The 17,136-nt window shown below is 47.2% G+C and overlaps 1 protein-coding gene across 3 annotated transcripts in view; it reads right to left on the bottom strand.

The window, feature by feature from the left end:
* Nucleotides 1-3,105: 3,105 nt before the first annotated feature.
* Nucleotides 3,106-17,136, bottom strand: part of SYMPK (symplekin scaffold protein) — a 1,116,254-nt gene continuing 1,102,223 nt past the window's right edge. For all 3 annotated transcript variants that reach the window (XM_078660908.1, XM_078660909.1, XM_078660907.1), the window contains one exon: nt 3,106-3,420. In XM_078660908.1, the coding sequence (XP_078517034.1) occupies nt 3,232-3,420 (189 nt within the window). In that variant the 3' untranslated portion in view covers nt 3,106-3,231. The remainder of the gene's footprint in view (nt 3,421-17,136) is intronic.

The following is a 17,136-nucleotide window of genomic DNA, read 5'->3' as shown; positions in this document are numbered from 1 at the left end:
GCATCTGTAGTTATGACATGTGGAATTGCAGGCAGCAGGAACGTTAGTCCTTGCGATAGGTTCGCGGGTGTCCTCCACCAGAGTAAGGCCTTGGTGATTTGTTGAGTAATCACAATGTGATCCTCGAAAGAGCCTGTACACTGAGTCCACTGCTTGGTCAAGGCCTCTTGGAGGGGGCGCATTCTGAGCCGACAGTGAGGAATGAGTAGTATACACGAGGACATCATCCCTAGGAGGGACTTGAAAGTACGGATGGTGTTCCTCGAAGTCACTGCGGTGGCCAGAGTAATTAGTTTGTGTTTCCTTTCCTGAGATGGGAATGCTTTTGAAGATGTCGTATTTAGAGTTGCCCCTAGAAATGTTATAACTCTGGAGGGCTGTAAGGTTGACTTCTCGTGATTGAGTGTCAGGCCCAGCTTTTTGAAAATATTGAGACAGGCGTTGGAAGACATTTGTGCGCCTGCCATAGATGGTGCTTTCACCAGCCAGTCGTCCAGGTAGGGAAAGACCTGGTGTCCTTGCTGACGTAGGAAAGCTGACACTGGAGAGAGGCACTTTGTGAAAATGCGAGGTGCCGATTTGAGGCCGAATGGGAGGACACAGAATTGGTAGTGCTGACCTGCTACTGCGAATCTTAGGAATTTTTTGTGGCGCCTGTGTATTGGGATGTGGTAATATGCGTCTTGCAGGTCTAAAGACGTCATAAAGTCTCCTTCCTCTAGAGATCCCAAGATTTCCTGAATGGTAACCATCCGAAACGATTGGCTCTACAAGAAAGTATTGAGTGCCCTGCGATCTAGTATGGGCCTCCATTTCTTCCTTTTCTGTTGTATTAGAAAGAAGCGGGAATATAATCCCTTCCCTTTTTGAGCCGATGGGACTCGCTCTATTGCTCCTTTCTTCAACATTGATGAAATTTCTTGAAGGAGTAATCGTAGGTGTCTGTGTTGAATCTTGCGAGGAGGAGTTATCGGCGGGATTGAACTGAATTCCAAAGAGTGTCCGTATTGATTAATTGGAGCACCCACCGATCCATTGTTATTGATCTCCAATTGTGGAGGAAGTGTGTCAGTTTGCCTCCAATTTTGAAAGAACGAGATGGTGGAGGGACTGGCTGTTGGAAACGGTCATTGGCGTCCGCCGGCTGGTTTCCTCTGTTTTTTTCCTCTGAAGTTTGATCTCCCGTAGGAGGTCTGGCGACCTTGCTGCTGTTGCCGTTGCTGGTATTGTGATCGGCCTTGATTATAGGAGTATGAGGATTTTCCTTGGTATGATCCTCTGTAAGAGGGTTGACCTCTACCCTTGTTACCTCGAAAGGACTGGTTTTTGAACTGTAACGTGCCAAGAGCTTGTGCCGTGTCGGTATCTTTTTTGATTGCCTGTAGGGCCTCGTCTATTTTCTCACCAAATAGGTGTTGTCCGTCATAGGGCATGTCTAGGACCTTGGTTTGGACTTCTTGGCGGAAGGATGTTGCTTTGAGCCACCCTTGTCTTCGCAAGACTGCTGCACCTGCCAGCTGTCTGAAGCCTGTCATTGCGACATCTACAGCACAATCGATGATTTCTGATGCTGACGTTTGTCCCTCCTTTAGGAGCGATTGAACCTCCTCCTTTAATTCTTCAGGTATTTCTGTCAGGTATGGGACAATGTCTTCCCACAATTGCCTGTTGTATCTCCCTAGTAGCGCAATGGCGTTAGCTAGTTTGATAGTCATGGCTGACGTGGTTGAAAAACGTTTGCCGATGCCGTCTAGTTTCCTGCCCTCCTTGTCTGGTGGTGCTGACAGTGGAGAGGACGGATTCCTAGAGTTCTTTTGAGCCGCCTGGGTGACTACAGAATCTGGTTTGGGATGCGATCGTCGTCGGTGCAGGCGTCGACGGTTTTTGTTTCGTCATAGACGGTGTCGTCGTCGACGATGCCGTTGACGGAACTTTAAGCAACGTCGATTACTTTTTTATAAGTATAATCGATGACAGTGGCTTACCCGCCGTCGACGATTGAGTTGTCGTCGTCGTCGATGAAGAGGCTGACGACGCTATCGTCGTTGACACCGTGGTCGTCGATGTGGAGACATAGGCTGTTTTTCTTGAAGAAAGCGTCGACGAATTCGTCGTCGATGACTGAGGTGGCTTTCTGAAGGTGGGAACCTCCTTTTCAGACGTGACGGATTGTACCTCAGAAGACTTTGTGGTAGTCTTTTTAGGAGGAACGTCTGTAGGGCTAGGGGAAGCAACCCTTGGCCTCTTCAAGGATAGTTTTGATGAAACTGAAGCCATTTCACCATCCCTTGAAGACAGTACATCATCTCTGGTTTTGAGTCTGTTCAACCAGAGGAGCAGTCTTCCTTCCCTGTCTTTAAGTGTCTTTGTAGAGAATGTTCTACAAATTCTACATTCTTTAGGAGAATGATCAGGATAAAGACAGTAGAGGCAAGTTTCATGCTTGTCATCGACGTGCAGCCTCTTCTTACCACAAGATGAACAGGCTATGAAAAGCCCTTTCTTCTGCTGATCAGCCATTGTTGTTTGTTGAAGAAAATATCCAATTTCTTTGAGGAAAAGAGATGAATCTAGGAAACCTGAGGAGAACTCAGGTGGAGACTCCCTAGCACAACGTGCGGTAAAAAATCTGAGAGACTGAGGCTCCTGACAGGAAGGTTCTAGAGGGAGGTGATAGCTGATTGGCTCTTCTCTAGAGTTTGGTCCTTTTTACAAAAGGACATAGATAGGCTACTAAGGCAAGGCCCTTAGGCCTACTTTTCTCTATGTATGTCTATAGGACATTACTTTTCTATGTACCGGGGATTCCCATCTCGACGACGGGGAATGATTCAGGCATGTGAATCTATGAAAGACACCCATAATACTGGATAAAGATGGAATTAGTTAAGGCTACAGTGTTTGAACATCAAGGTTGAGGATGTAAGTTAGAGAGTTAAAACTGTTTGACATGTTTTTATATCTGTCAAAAATTATTTCTTGAGTACTCAGATGTTTACCTTAAGAATACATTTTTTCAAATAAGTGAAGTATGTACAGTATTTACAACATAGGAACAAAACTGGAAATAACATCAAATCAGACAATTGAAGAAAGAATACAAACTTAAATAAAACAGGGACCATTTATTCAAAGACAAAATCACTTTTTTTGAAATCATAAATAAATGTCTTTTCTTGTCATGAGAATGTTTGTTTGGGGCTTCTTAAGGATGCTGTGGTGTTGTTGTAATTAGCTGTCTCCCTTCTTCTCTGTTTCTTCTCCCACTTCCATTGGCTCTGCTGCCTTGTTGTCTGGAGGTGATTTAACGGCAAGTGTACCTCCTTTGGGTTCCTCGATTGTTTCTGGTGCTGCTTCAGTCTCCTTTATGCTATCCTTGGAGGAGTCACTGGCCGTAATTGCTTCTGCAGCTTTTAAAACCTGTTGTGAAGAACGTGAAAGAAAAATTACAGATCTGCATGTTGTACTAGTCTCTGTAAACACTGTTTATCATTCAACATGTAAATACATTTAATTGTTGACTCCAACAGAAACAGAGCTGTAATGTGAGAGAAAAGACTCATGCGCATGTCCACTACACAGATGTTCAATGCATGCTTTGTGTCTTGTTTCCCGAACTATATTTATTTTATAACCGTTTAATTGGAAACACTGTCTGAACGATAACTATACAGTAGTGACCACTACTGTGTAATATACACACACATATATTTATAAAAGAATAAGTTATTTATCTTCAGTGTAGGAGAGTAGGGTCTGCTTTCCTATGGTCACCCCAATTTTTGCTTTTTGCTTTACTGGTTTTCGACCTAATGTGGCTGTGGGCCTGCTAATCAGACCCACAGCCTGCTGTTCTCTCTCTAAATTCACATACATGTACTTTAGGTACATCACCAATTTGGTAGTGGACACCTTATCAGCCCCTGTACAGTGTACTATAGGTACCAAGGGCATAGGTGCATCCAAGGCCTACCAGGGGCAGTGAGAGGAGGAAACACTTCTCAAGATCGAAGCAGCATTGCACAATCAACTAAATTGCTTAAAGACCTCGATCTGGAGCAAGAAAGAGAAAAACATAAAAGGAGGGACAAAGGAGGAAGAGATACAGAATCCAGTGATAAAGAGATGAAGCAGGGATAACACGAACCGGCGAGCGGCAGGGAGAGTATGGTGGTGGATTAAAGAGCCTGAGAGGTGACAGACTACCCAATGCATTGCTGCAAGATGTGAAATGATGCAATCTGTGTAGCACTTGGAACTACAAGACTTCAAGTACTCAGTACAATCCTGAGAGAATCGATCGGAAGAGAGGAAAGATGTGATTCGGGTACTGTGGCATCCTTTAACTACTGGTCCAGCCCGGGACCCGAGGGTCTGATATAATTGTCGCTGAAGTTCTCTAACCAACTTAGAGAAAGAATTGCCCCTGCCATCCCCCCTCCCTTCTCCTGCACATGTCCTGATGAAGACCCCGTATAAGGATTTAACATAGCCTACGGCTAGGGGTCGAAACGTCGACGGCCTTTTTCTTCATAGACCTCCGGCACAAGCCCCCGATCAATTGCAATTGTGCATGTGTCCGTTGAATGTCCACATTATACTAGCTTTCAAGTGGATGCCCAAAATTTGGGTTGTTGTATTAGATTTGTTTTGATTTTGAATTGCAAACTGTTACAATTTGTGAACTTTTATGATTGTGTGTAATCTTTTTTGACTTGACACTGCCCTGAGCACTTCCCTTCCCTTTCCTTTCCTCCCCCCTTTGGGGCTCTTAATTAGACATGAACTTTTATATTGACTACTATTCAGTATTGTAAAATAAAGGACAATACTTGTCATTAACTTGATTCATATCTCCTGTTTAATGGTTATGTTAGTCAATGCTAGTGTGTGTTACACATGACACTTTTTTCTTGTGGGGACCCCTTTCTACATCTACCACTTAATCGCCCAGGTCCCCGCGACTGCATGGGTTAAAACCCCCCTTTTGTAACGTACCAGGGGCTGCAGCATATCTTTTGCCACCCCTGGCTGGCCGTCCAAACAGACACAACTGGCTAATCACTCAGCTGGGGCAAGGTCGTGTAATCACCCCTTGCTTAGATATACTATACCTACGTCTAAACCTATATCTGGACACAGATATACCTATAAGTCACTCCTATGGCAGGCCTTAACAATCCTGGAGGCAGAGTGCTTGGTTTTATGTGAGATGGTGCTCTAGCATGAGGTGAGCCTGTCTGCAGCTTTCGGAACCATTTCCTTATAGCTGTTCCAGGGTATTGCCATACCATATACTCTTAAGTGCATTATAATCCTCGCAGTTATTGCTAACTTTGGTTTGGCTTTATCAAAACATGTCGTGTAAGGTGTCATACACTTTGGAATACTACCCCCTGGCGACGGGGGTAGCATTCCACCCTTCTAGAGGGAGAAGACATGTAACTTTACTTAAATGCGGTTAAATCTAACCAGAACCCCAACATCACAAAATGGATGCTGCTGCCACAGACACAAGTCTGGCCTCCTGCTGCTGACCGAAACTCCGGCAGGGGAGGGCTGGACAAAAGGTATCCTGTCACAGGGAGGAGTTACACCACCCCAGACAGGAGATAGTGGATTGAGGCAGGCAGGGCGAGTGAAACTAGACACTGCCTGGGGGGCACAAGCACCCTTATGCATAGCCCATTTCAAACCGGTCCTGGGGCACTCCAGCCCCAGCTCTGGCGCGAAACTGGACAAAGGAAAAGGGGTGTAACCACCCCCTTCCTGGGTCCCACCCATAGGAGGGACCTAGCAGGATATCCAGCCCCTTGATTTGGAATAAAGGTAGGAGCTGTGCCCATAGACTTTAGATAATCCTGACTGAAACTTTGATACAGAACTCTGGACCCTACGATATCCCACTCGACGTGGAAGACTGAAGAATCTCCCTTGTGGTCAAGGAGTGACCACACTGTGCATACAGGTACCATCCAGCGCCCAACGGTTTGCTTTGTTGCAGCTCCATCCGGAGCTCGAGCAACAGAGATCGACAAGAACCGGAATCCCAGACATCCAACAGCCTGATCGACAGACACAGCAAAGCTGAGACCCGTGGAGGCGACCTGAGACGTGGGACCGGCCATCTTGAAAAGACTGCGAAGTGCTGACCGTGCAGCTCCTGAGGTATCCTCAAAGTTGTGCATTGGGGTTTGAGAAGCCCCAGCCCCGAGCAGCTCGTGCACCGAAGCTCACCCCTCCACACTCACCGAGTGCTGCGTGGGGCCCTTTTGCATTTTCCTGCTCAACGCGTCTGTCCGGTCACTTGCCCATTGTCTAGTGGTCACTACGACGACGAATCTTTGAAACTACTCTGCTAGTCTGGTTGCTCCAGACTGGCCCTCGCTCCCCTGAAAAGGAGCAACCTCTCTGACCTTGCTGGTCCGAGTAAGAAGCGATCTTCAAATCCTGCGTGGGTTGCATTTGCCAAGGCATGTTGACTCCGATCCGGAAGCCGACACCGCCGACAGCGAGAGCCTTCATGGGACAGCTCGTGATCCACTCCTGGACGCCCTCGATTCCCCAGAGTCCACGTGGCAGCGGAGACAAGCTTCTTGACAACCACCTGATTGCGCCCGACATCGCCTGGTTCCTTCCTGGTTCCATCCTGGTCACTGGCTAGTGACCCCAGACTCTGTCCCCTCTGCTTTCAGGTACTCTACATCTTCGATCCACCCATGGATCCAACCGGACTCTTCTCTCCTGGCCGCCTGCAGCATCTTCATCTCCAGGCTGTATAGATCTCCACGACGAAACCCGACACACTTTGGCACCTATGCACCCGCTTCCTGTGGGTGAGGTAACGATCAAACACCGGTGCTCCTGTAGTGGTTTACACCTCTAGTGTCCTAGTTTTAAGTGGCTAAGTTCTAGTCCAGTCGGAAGACTTCCAAAGCAGTAACTTTATAACTTTTACGCACCATTGACTTTGCATTGGTGCATGCGTGTGCTTTTAGCACTGCACCCGAATCCCGCGGGCTATTCCCGTCCTAACTACAGTTAGTCCAGTGTAGTCCCAGCGATTCCCAAGGCCCTAGGCCTTACCATTGTTCGTAAAGTGATACTTATACCACTTATTTAGTAAATGGTTTGAGTGGCCACCGCCCCTATCCATAATTGTGCAACTTTTGTATGTTTAACTGTGCTTTTGTTTAATCGCTTGTGCCTCTGCACTCAAAGAGTACAGAGGATTATTCTAGTAATAAATACATATATTTTTATAATATATAACTTGTGTGGTGTCCTTTCATTTGATATTACAGCATTGCATATGGTAAAACAACTGGCTTCACATGCCTTCTTGAGTTAAGCCTAAGACTGCTTAGGTCCATGCTACCCCTAGGATAGCTTGTCTATAAGGTTGACTTCACAACCACCACCATAAGGGATTGTTTGGACTGATACAAGGCGCTCACTAGAATAGTGAACATCATACATCAGGCCAACTTCTCACATTCAGTAATGCTGTTTCTGGTAGACAATATCTAGCCGCATATTCTTGACCTTTTCAATATTCCCTAGGTGGCAGACTGGATCAGGAAACTTTTCAGCAATGCTTGTGCGTATCAGAAGGTGGAGCTTTGCGGCTCTGCACTTACACCGTTCTGCTCTAGAAATGATGTTTGGGGCCTATATAGACAACTCCCACATGCTGACTTAATTTGCTTTTGAGACTATTCTTGCCACAGAAGCGGAGACCCAAAATTGAATTGGTAGATAGTATGCAGAGTCCTAAACTCTGGATCTTAATAATGGGTACAATACTAACAGACCGGGGAGGATAAGAGGATCGGTGAGGAATTTGTGGCTAGATGGAGTCTCTACCAGAAAGAGCATTACTGAAGGTAAGTAACTTGTTCTTTCTGATAGATACTTCTAGCTACAGATTCCTCACTTTCTGAAAAGATAACAAAGCAGTACCTAATGGAGTTTGGCTGTGGATGGACTCAAACAAGAAAGTCCTGCAGGACCGAGCGGGCAAAGCACGCTTCTCTGCAGACTTAGATGTCCAGGAAATAGTGCTTAGTGAACGCATGGAGAGACGCCCATGCAGCCGCTTGGCAGATGTCGAGGAAATGGGGTCCGGGTGCTAATGCAGCGGTAGCATCTTTGGCTCCGGTGGAATGGGCTTGCAGACCATCTGATGGCAGTTCCTTTGCCAAAGTGTATCCGATCCTAATACAGAGCGCAATCTAGCGTGAAATGGTACACTTCTGCTCAGTTTGGACTTTCTTTGCTCCGGCAAACCCCATAAAAACTGATTGTCCACACGGTGGTCTTTGGTACAATCGATGTAGAAGCTGAGCATTTATTGGGGGGTCCACTGCAGAGCCTTCATATGCCACCGCCTTGTTAGACCAGCAGGATGCAGGAGGCCATCAGTCCCAGAAGCCTCAGAGTCTACCTCACTGAAATCCATGACCAAGGTCAAAAGATCGGGATCACTGCCCGAATGTCCTGGACCCTTTTTCCCAGTGGGAAGGCCAAACCTGATCTGAACTGTTTCCAGAGAGGCCCAGCTGAAGGGGGCGTCTGGGAAGGAGTCATGTGCGACTTTGGAACGTTGAAAGTAAACCCCAAAGATGACAGAAGGTGTTCTTTTCTGCCACAAAATGTAGTGATGGTCCTCTGTCAGTCACTGGGTAGACTGTGGAAGGTGCGTCCGGGACAAGATAAAGGGTGAAGTGTAAACTTTGCGAACAATTTGGAGGACCCACCTGTTCAATGAAAATCGCTTGCCTACCTAGAAAATCAGTGGATTCTGCCTCCAGCTGGGTGACTGTGACCCGGTATGAGGTTTAGCAGGTGGGGCTGCTGTGAGCATCTGTTTGAGCGGCATGCTAACCTTGGCAGCAGGGAGGTGGGCACCATGGCCTGACCTGCAAAACTGCTGGGTTCCCTGCGGGGTTGGGATGGACTGGCGGTAAGGGTAGAAAGGCCTAGAGAGCAAGTGGAAGCTCTACTGTCTTAGAAATGTTCAAGGGCAGAGTCAGCATATTCCCTGAACAAGTGAGTCCCATCGACCGGCATGTACATCAGGGAGGACCTGTTGTACCACAAGAACCCATTAGATCATAGCCATGCACGGCAACGCTAGTGCCAATAGCCCGTCCAACGGAATCGGTGGCATCCACGCCACAACGAATCACAAACTTGGCTGCGTCATGATCATCCTGAAAGGCCTGAGAAAGAGCAGGGCAAAAGTCTTCTAGAACACCAGGGAGAACTTGTGCCACTGAGTCCCAGAGTGCATGAGAGTAACAGCCCAACAAACAGGAGGCGTTAATTGAAAACAGGGCCAAACCGGTTGAGAAGAGGCGCTTTTCAAATGTCTCTACTCTCTTTGACTCCCTGTCAGGGGAAGTAGTAGAGAATTTGTTGGGATTGGTCCAGCTAGGGGAAGCTTGCAACACAAGGCTCTCTGGAGAAGGGTGTGGAGACAAGAAGGCCAGGCCACCTGGAGTAGGACGTGGCACCTGGCAATTTGTCTGTTAACCGGAGGGCTGGTAAAATACTTAGCCCAAGCCTCTATGAGGGTATCCATCAAGGCAACATTAAAAGGGAGAAGAGGCTCATAAGCAGTCTAGCCAGACTGCAGGACCTCAACCAGGAAGTTTGCTTTCAACTCGATGGTGGGGAGGTCTAGTACTTCGGTCGCCCTATGCATTACCGCCATGGGAGCAGATTCTTCGGCAGCTGGGCAATAGGACAGAAAAGGGAGGTTTCTGGAAAAATATAAAGCCCACTAGCCTTCTGAAAGTGCTCATACCAATTGTCACCAGGATATGGCTGACACCTGGTCAGTCGTTATGGGAGTCAGTTCTGAAAAGGGAGTGTACATGTGAGGAAATGGGATGGATTATATTGTGTGGTTGTGGAACCACACTGTGCAATATATGAACCCATTTAGGACCCTTAGCTTTCGTCTGTCAAACCCCCAGCTCAACTCAGGGCAGTTGTGGCACTGAGCAGCAAGGCTTCCAAAGATGAAATAGTGTAAAGCATTTAAACGGCACCAAAACAATCGAAGAAGAAATTGTCATGCCACTCAAGATGTCTTTTTATAAAAATATAGTGTATTTTTATAAGAAATTAGACACTAAAACGAAAAAGATACAACTGAGGGTTTCAGAGACATTAATTTGATATGCAATATTAAATCAAAGCAATTTCACTGAACCGTGAACAGGCCCTGGCAACATCAACAAATTTGACACTTGGGTCTATGTCCCACAAAGCCCTCTCCGGTCTGGCCAAAGTCCAGTACACCAATAACCCTGTGTCATGGTCACAGGCCAATCCTTCCTGGGTTGATAACTCGCTTTCTGAGGGTTCCAGTAACAGCACTCCTGGGTTCACCAAACTCTGGTACAACTCTGTGCGTTGGGTCTTGGCTCTTGGCGATGCACAGCAGCAGTGGTAGCGACAAAGACTTTGGGCTACCAGCTTGCCCAAGCAGGCTTTGTCAGCTTTTGTGTCCCTGTGCTGAAAACAGAAGGCTAGTTGGCTGGGCCTTGGAGTTCTCTTGGCTTGACTGGGCTCTAGAGACAGCTTACCCTTGAGCAGAACATAGCAGGCACAGTCCCTCTCTTCGCTAGCCACCTGGGGCAACAGGTGCAGTCTCCTTGCTGGTCATTCAGTACAGCAGGGCAGTCTTCGTTTGGTCCTTCTACCAAGTCGGTTGAGATCTGAGGTCTGGGTACCAGGGGTGCCTCTTTTATGCCTAGAAAATGCTTTCAGGGCAGGATGCATTTGGTAGCCAATGGGTTACCAGGATCCCTCCCACATGGTGACCACTTCCTGCAGAGGGTGGCATCTGGCTATCCTACACTATTCTGCCCACTTTCACGATGGCGAGACCCCTTTCTCGGTGTTCAGACCTCCCAAGCCCACCCATGGAGTGTGGCTACCTCAGGGCTAAACGCCCTCGGGGAAACTGGTTTGGCAACTGGTTTCCCTTCTCTGCTCCCCATGCCAGACTATCTGCCTAAACAATGGTGTGACACATTGGCTCTTCAAAGGCTCTTCCACTTTCAAGCCAGCCTTTTGGCTCCAGCACCTAAGTGGCAGCCTGCTGGAGGGAGGTAAGCAATCCCCCATTGTTCTCCCTAATAACAGTCATTGGCACGTCTCTCCAGGAGGGCAGAGAGTGATCTCGTGGAACAGGCTCCATGTGTGCCTGGGAAGGCACAGGAGTTTTTAAAAGCAACAAGTTAGCAGCTTTGTAAAAGCTGCAAGCTTCAACAAGTAACAAATTCTGACTTGCGATGCACGTCGGGCTTAATGTAACAATTTGTTTGATACCTTGGAGGGCCCACTTTGGTCGCACAGTTCAAGAGTTAGCACACATGAGGGGATCAGCGTGTAAGGCTGTAATCAGCAATTGGGCGACCAAGTTTTTCCACAGTAAAAACATCATTTCCAGATTGGAATGGTGCCAGTGCAGAGTTGCAAAGCGCCACCGTTCGACACGCGGAACCATTGCTTACGTATCTGCGATGAAATGACTCCTGATACAATGCCTGCAAGGAAGCAGCTGCATGCCGTATAGATTGCCTTTGGCTCCACCCTCTTAACAGTTAAACATTCACTACTGCAGCTTTAACAGACACTACCTTTCCTGTGTCTAAGACCCTGACCAAAGGACTCAAAATATCAAAGAGTCTGATCTAACATGGCCTTAAAGATCATTCTAGACCGTTCCTCTGGTCAGTTCGTAACTTAAATAAAATTAATTCAGTGACCAAGCCACACCCCACAGTAGGCAAAATGGCAGCCAATTGTCAGACACTGTTTGTCCCTAACAAGCATGCTCTTGAGGGCAATAAAACCCTTGGCAAACAAACATTTTGAAACTATCATATATTGGAAAAATATAATAGAGGCACTCAGAATAAAATACCTACCTCAATGATAAAAAAAAGCTACCCACCAAAGAGCTAAATCACAGAAAAAAGAATACCTTTTACAGCTTCCTTAAATTAGAAGCTAGCCCTGAACAACCTACAGCGAAGCCAACTATCACATCATAATAAAATCCAGGCTTAACGCTTATTAAAACGAAAATACTTATCTTGACAGGAGAAGCAAATAAAAGAATAGCATTTTCAGCCACGGTACACATTTTGTCACTTTGTGATGACTTTTTTGAGCACTATATTAATTCATTAATATGAATAAAGTTTGTCTAAGCTGATATTTTGGCTAGCCTTTTTTTCTTTGCATTCAGTTCATGACTGGGTTGTTGTTCTAGAAAGTACGTTAATTGCTGATAAATGAGCCTACTAGAAACTACTTTCCTTACATGGCCTGGGCACTTTAGCATTATAGAAAGGGGTGCAGATGGCTTTTGGACCCCTTCGATAATACAGATTTTGCCAGTACGATCACAAGGGGGCATCCCCTCACTTGCAGGAGGGCATGGAAATTAGGAAACACTGTTTGAGTCTGCATCCAAGCTAAATTACAGATACGGGCACAGAGACAAAGAGACAGACAGGATGCACACTGAATGTGAAACAAAAAGGTGTCCCACACTTAGTCACTTATTGCAGGAAGGTAGGGTTTAAGCCATGTGGCACCTCTCAACGTGCCATGTTGTTTACTGACCTGCACCTTGTCCATAGGAGTCCCTTCACTTGTGCTAAGCTTGGACGAAGTTCCTGGAAGTACATCAGTCAGTGCTTCTTTAAAGCGCAATAGGGATTCAGATGAGGAAGCCCTATGCTTAAGAACTTAGGTCAAGAGGTTAGTGTTGACCGCCACGGAGGGAAGTTCCAGGTCAAGGACCTCCGCTGCCCTCTTCACCACCATTGTACAAGATGCTCCCTCCTCTGTAGCCACAGTAGGTGGAGAGAGCAAACCAGTGTCAGGCAATGACCTAGAGCCAATGGGTTTTGTCAGAGTTGGATTTGGCATCAACCGAAGTTGTCAGGGGCGAGAATGGGGTTGATGCCATGCCAGAAGCATCAACGTTGGTACCGGCCCCAGAGAAGGTCGCGTTGGCACGACCAGTGTGGATCCATGAGATCCCACCGGAGCAGAGGCTAAAGCCATTGGCACAGAACCTGATGGGGCCTCCTACGACCCTACGGGGACCGAAGGTGCTCCGGAGGGGTTGCCCGCTCAAATACTCAGTGCATGGCCTCGTAAAACTCTTATTTGAGCGCGGGTTGCTTTGGCTCCAGGAAACGGAGGAGGCGCCGAATCGGACCTGGAATTGCTCCGCAGAACTGTGCATGGAACATTGATGTTCCCCACTAGTCTCATCACTTCTCGACAGACGAGGTGAAGTCTGAGTCCGTTTAGACATCTTCTTGTGCCACTTGCAAGTGTACCGAGGACCTCGAGTGCGATGAAAAGGACTTGGCGGTCCTACTAGCTTTCTTTAGATCGGGACCAATACCTCCTTGGAATCGAGCTAGACAGTGTTGACTGCCGGGCAGCAAGCAGCTTTAGGGACCGCTCGTTCAGAGCTTTTGGCGCCATGGCCTGACAGTCAGAGCACGACTGAGTCGTGGTCGGACTCAAGACACCATAGGCACAAAAGGGTTTGGGTCGGTCACCGACACTGTATGGTGACAGGCGCCACACGGCCTAAATCCTACATGACAAAAAAAAAATACTTGAGAAAATGCAGAAAAAAAGTCAGTAAAAAAAAAAAAGAGGTAGAGGAGCAGCTCTTTTCTGGATCAGCGCTAACTGGCATGGAAATAAAAACTGACGTCCGTGCGCCTTGGTGGCGGTTATATAGGTGAAGCATCACTTCTGGTGCCAACAACGCCGGCTAACGCAACTGAATGAAGCCACCCGAAGGCGCGCAGGGGTACTGCTCAAGAAAAAGTTTCAGCATCCAGTCTGGTGACTGGGAAATTCAAAGGAAAGGAATCTGCAGCTAGAAGTCTCTATCAGATACACTTGTCAAAGTCTGGGAGATTTCAGGAACAGGCACTACTTGCGCCAAACCCATTGTAGCAGTCTGATCCCTGGAGGAATGGGTTTTCTGGCCTTTGAAATTTCGCTTTTTGGTCAGTTTGTAGTTGACTGTCCACCTTGACAGGCACCTCTTTTACACAGACCTGCCCTTCTTTGTTTCTGCGAAGTCAATGAAGAACTGACAGTTTGCCAGTAACACATGGCGTAGTGTTATCTGTGAGAACATGCATTTGCTTTCTTTTGATGGATGTCAGGAAGGCTTAGACAGCCAAGCCGATTGTTGGGATCGAAATTTGATAACATGAATTATTGGCCTAATATATTCAATATAACCTCGTAGTTATATAATCAGGTATTTAGAGTTCACTATGGTCGCCTATCGACCGACGATTCACTTTTTATTTGTTTACTCCTATTGGTATAATCGGAGCCATTTTGTTTCGTTTCTCTATGTGCAAGTGCTGTTTCCCAGAAATCACGTGATTATGCTTTCTGCTCGAAACCACGGTGGCAGTCAAACTGCCTACGATAGTTGTTAGCTGGTAGCGCAAGGAAAACTCAAGGTCACACCTGCCCTTCTTTTGGGATGCGCACATTCTAGCAGAGCCCGTTCCTGTACTCCCCGGGCTACAGATAGACAGGGAGGCACCTTACTGACCTGCCCCCGGAATAGCTTAGGCCTAGGCTACTAGCAAATCAATTGTGACTTATATGGGTATTCCTCTTGGCTTACTGACAAGTTGTATCTTTCCTTGTAGGGTGTCATCTTGAACACATGAAACGTATATATGCTTTGTATTTTGAACATGTAATCAGTCTCCTCTGCGCACCTCCGAGGGTCGTGTAGACTGAGGCTCCCCTGTCAGGGTTTGCATTTGAAGAATAAACGATTGAACCTTCTCCATTGCCGACTGAATTATTTTAACGTTTATTGGTATATGGGCTATTGGTAAGTATAGCCCGATAGATTTATTTCAAATCCTTCAGTTGGCGACTCCGCCGGGACTCCGCGATAGGGTCGTCCCCTCCTGTAAACAGGGGTAACGGGACAAGGAGGAGTTCTGGCCGAGTGGGTGGACAGAAAGAGGATCCTGATTTGAGACACCCGTTTGTGGTATGAAAACAAGCCGTTCCACTCTCGAGCTCAGTATCCCTCCCAGCTGCTGGAGACCCTACGCCGGAGTCCTACGGGCTTAACCCCAGAGAAGAACAGACTGTGCCTGTCTGTTTAGGTGTCTGCAGTGGAGAACTCGCAATCAACCTGAGTGCACCAGGTGAGTGATATTTGTGATTGAATTGGATAAGGATCACTCGGAGGGGCTGTTTCCTTTTTTTGGATAACAGTTAACTGTCTTTGTTGGAAGGTGGCCGGAGAAGCCGGACCACGAGGGAATCTGGGGATCTACCGTTGCGGCGAAGGGGCTGCACGGGTAGAGACCCCACAGACTTGTTTGGTGAATAATTGAGACACATCTGATGCCTTAGCAGAGTACGGCGTTGCTCGCTCGGCCGAATTCTCTCCGGAAAAGCCCTGGGAGCAACTGGGTAAGCTACGGTTCTGGAGACGTGTCCAGATGCCCGGCCCAACCAGAACAGGACCATGGGATGACCTGTGAGAGAGTTTGTGGTTCGCCTATCAGGTGTTCTCAGAACAGTCTGACGACTGGTCCTTTTTGGTGACATTTTGTTGGTCTGAAATTCTTTTGAATCGATTCCCCGAACAGGAGTCGATGGGCTCTGTTCGTATTTGAAGACGTCATTTGCATTGAATAGGTTCTGAGAAGTATTTGCCTTGCACTGTTTTACAGCACTTTATTGTGACGATTGCATGAAGAATGTATGAGTGACCGGTGAGAAGGGACGCGCCCAAATGAGTGTGTGTTTTGTGATTTTGTATAGATAGAACGAGTAAAATAAGCATAATGTCTTGTTTTAGTAAAATATGTTTTGGGTGCTGCTGTCGGCGAGGTACACGACTTGAAGAAAGACAGCCGGCCCCTCCTGAGGGCAGTCCCAGTTTTTATATGTATGTCAAACATGGTCTACAACCGATTTTGTTTAATACCCTTTGGAACAAATATACGAAGGATAATTTGGAGTTACAATGGCCTCTTACGGGGTCTTTTGAGGAGAAAAAGATTAATTATATACAGAATAAATTATTTATGAAGAAAAGCCGTCCTTGAACTTATGGTTGAAGGAGGCAAAGAGACGACAGATCAGAGAAGAGAAGTTGGGAAGGCTGAAGAGTGGGCAGACGATTACTCAGAAGGCGGTAGCATACGATAAGGGAAAGGTGGAAGAGAATATTAAAAGAATGGATAGACTGTTTCGATTAGAAAAGAATAAAAGCTATGTGGCTAGACCAGAGACAGGAGATGAACTAGAGGAATTGCTGGAAACCCGACCACCTCCCCCTTACGCCCCACAAGGCTTGTATCCAGCCGTGCCTGTGTTACGAGCTGACCAGACGGGTGCCGTTCCGGCCACCAAACCACAGATAGGGGTGGTCGCCACGGCCCCCCCTGGCGGATCAGGACATGAGGCTCAGTTTTCCCCTCCTTCTCTTCGACTAACTACCTCACCCCTAATATCCCTTCGGCCGGACGCGGCTGTCCCTTCTGCCTTGCACCCTGTGTTTCTCTCCCCTCCGACTCAGACAACCTCAGATCTCCGGAGTACAATTAGTCCGGGGGCCACGCCAAACGACCAATGTCTGACTTGAGTGATCAACGAGCTTTCACTCGGTTGATGTTGGGACAGGAGGAGAGGAGGGCTATTATAATTCAGGCATCCCAGTGGATGCGGAATCCTATTTATACTTTGGAGGATATATGGAGCACTATGAAGGATTTTGAACCCGTTGCACAACAGCTGGCTTTAGAAAGCATGGCGATTCGATTAATTAAATTATGGGAACAGCATTTTGAGGAAGGACTTCCGCCTCAAATATTGCGTGATATAAGGGATCACGCTCATAAATTCCATCTCCAAATTGAGGAAGTCTACCAGAATGTGACAACGCTTTTGAATTATCGGGGAACGGATGCACCGAAAGAGTGCAGAATGGGGAACTCAGCACCCCATAAGAGAGGTGCATCCTCTCTTTTTCCCGGAAGTGCCCGAGATAAGAGACAGTGGGGGTAATATCACCAGAGC

The sequence above is a fragment of the Lissotriton helveticus genome, chromosome 9, assembly GCF_964261635.1.
Source record: "Lissotriton helveticus chromosome 9, aLisHel1.1, whole genome shotgun sequence".
In the NCBI taxonomy this organism is placed as follows: Eukaryota; Metazoa; Chordata; class Amphibia; order Caudata; family Salamandridae; genus Lissotriton; species Lissotriton helveticus.
Note: the sequence above shows the minus strand (reverse complement) of the source record. Positions and strands in the feature narration are given on the sequence as shown.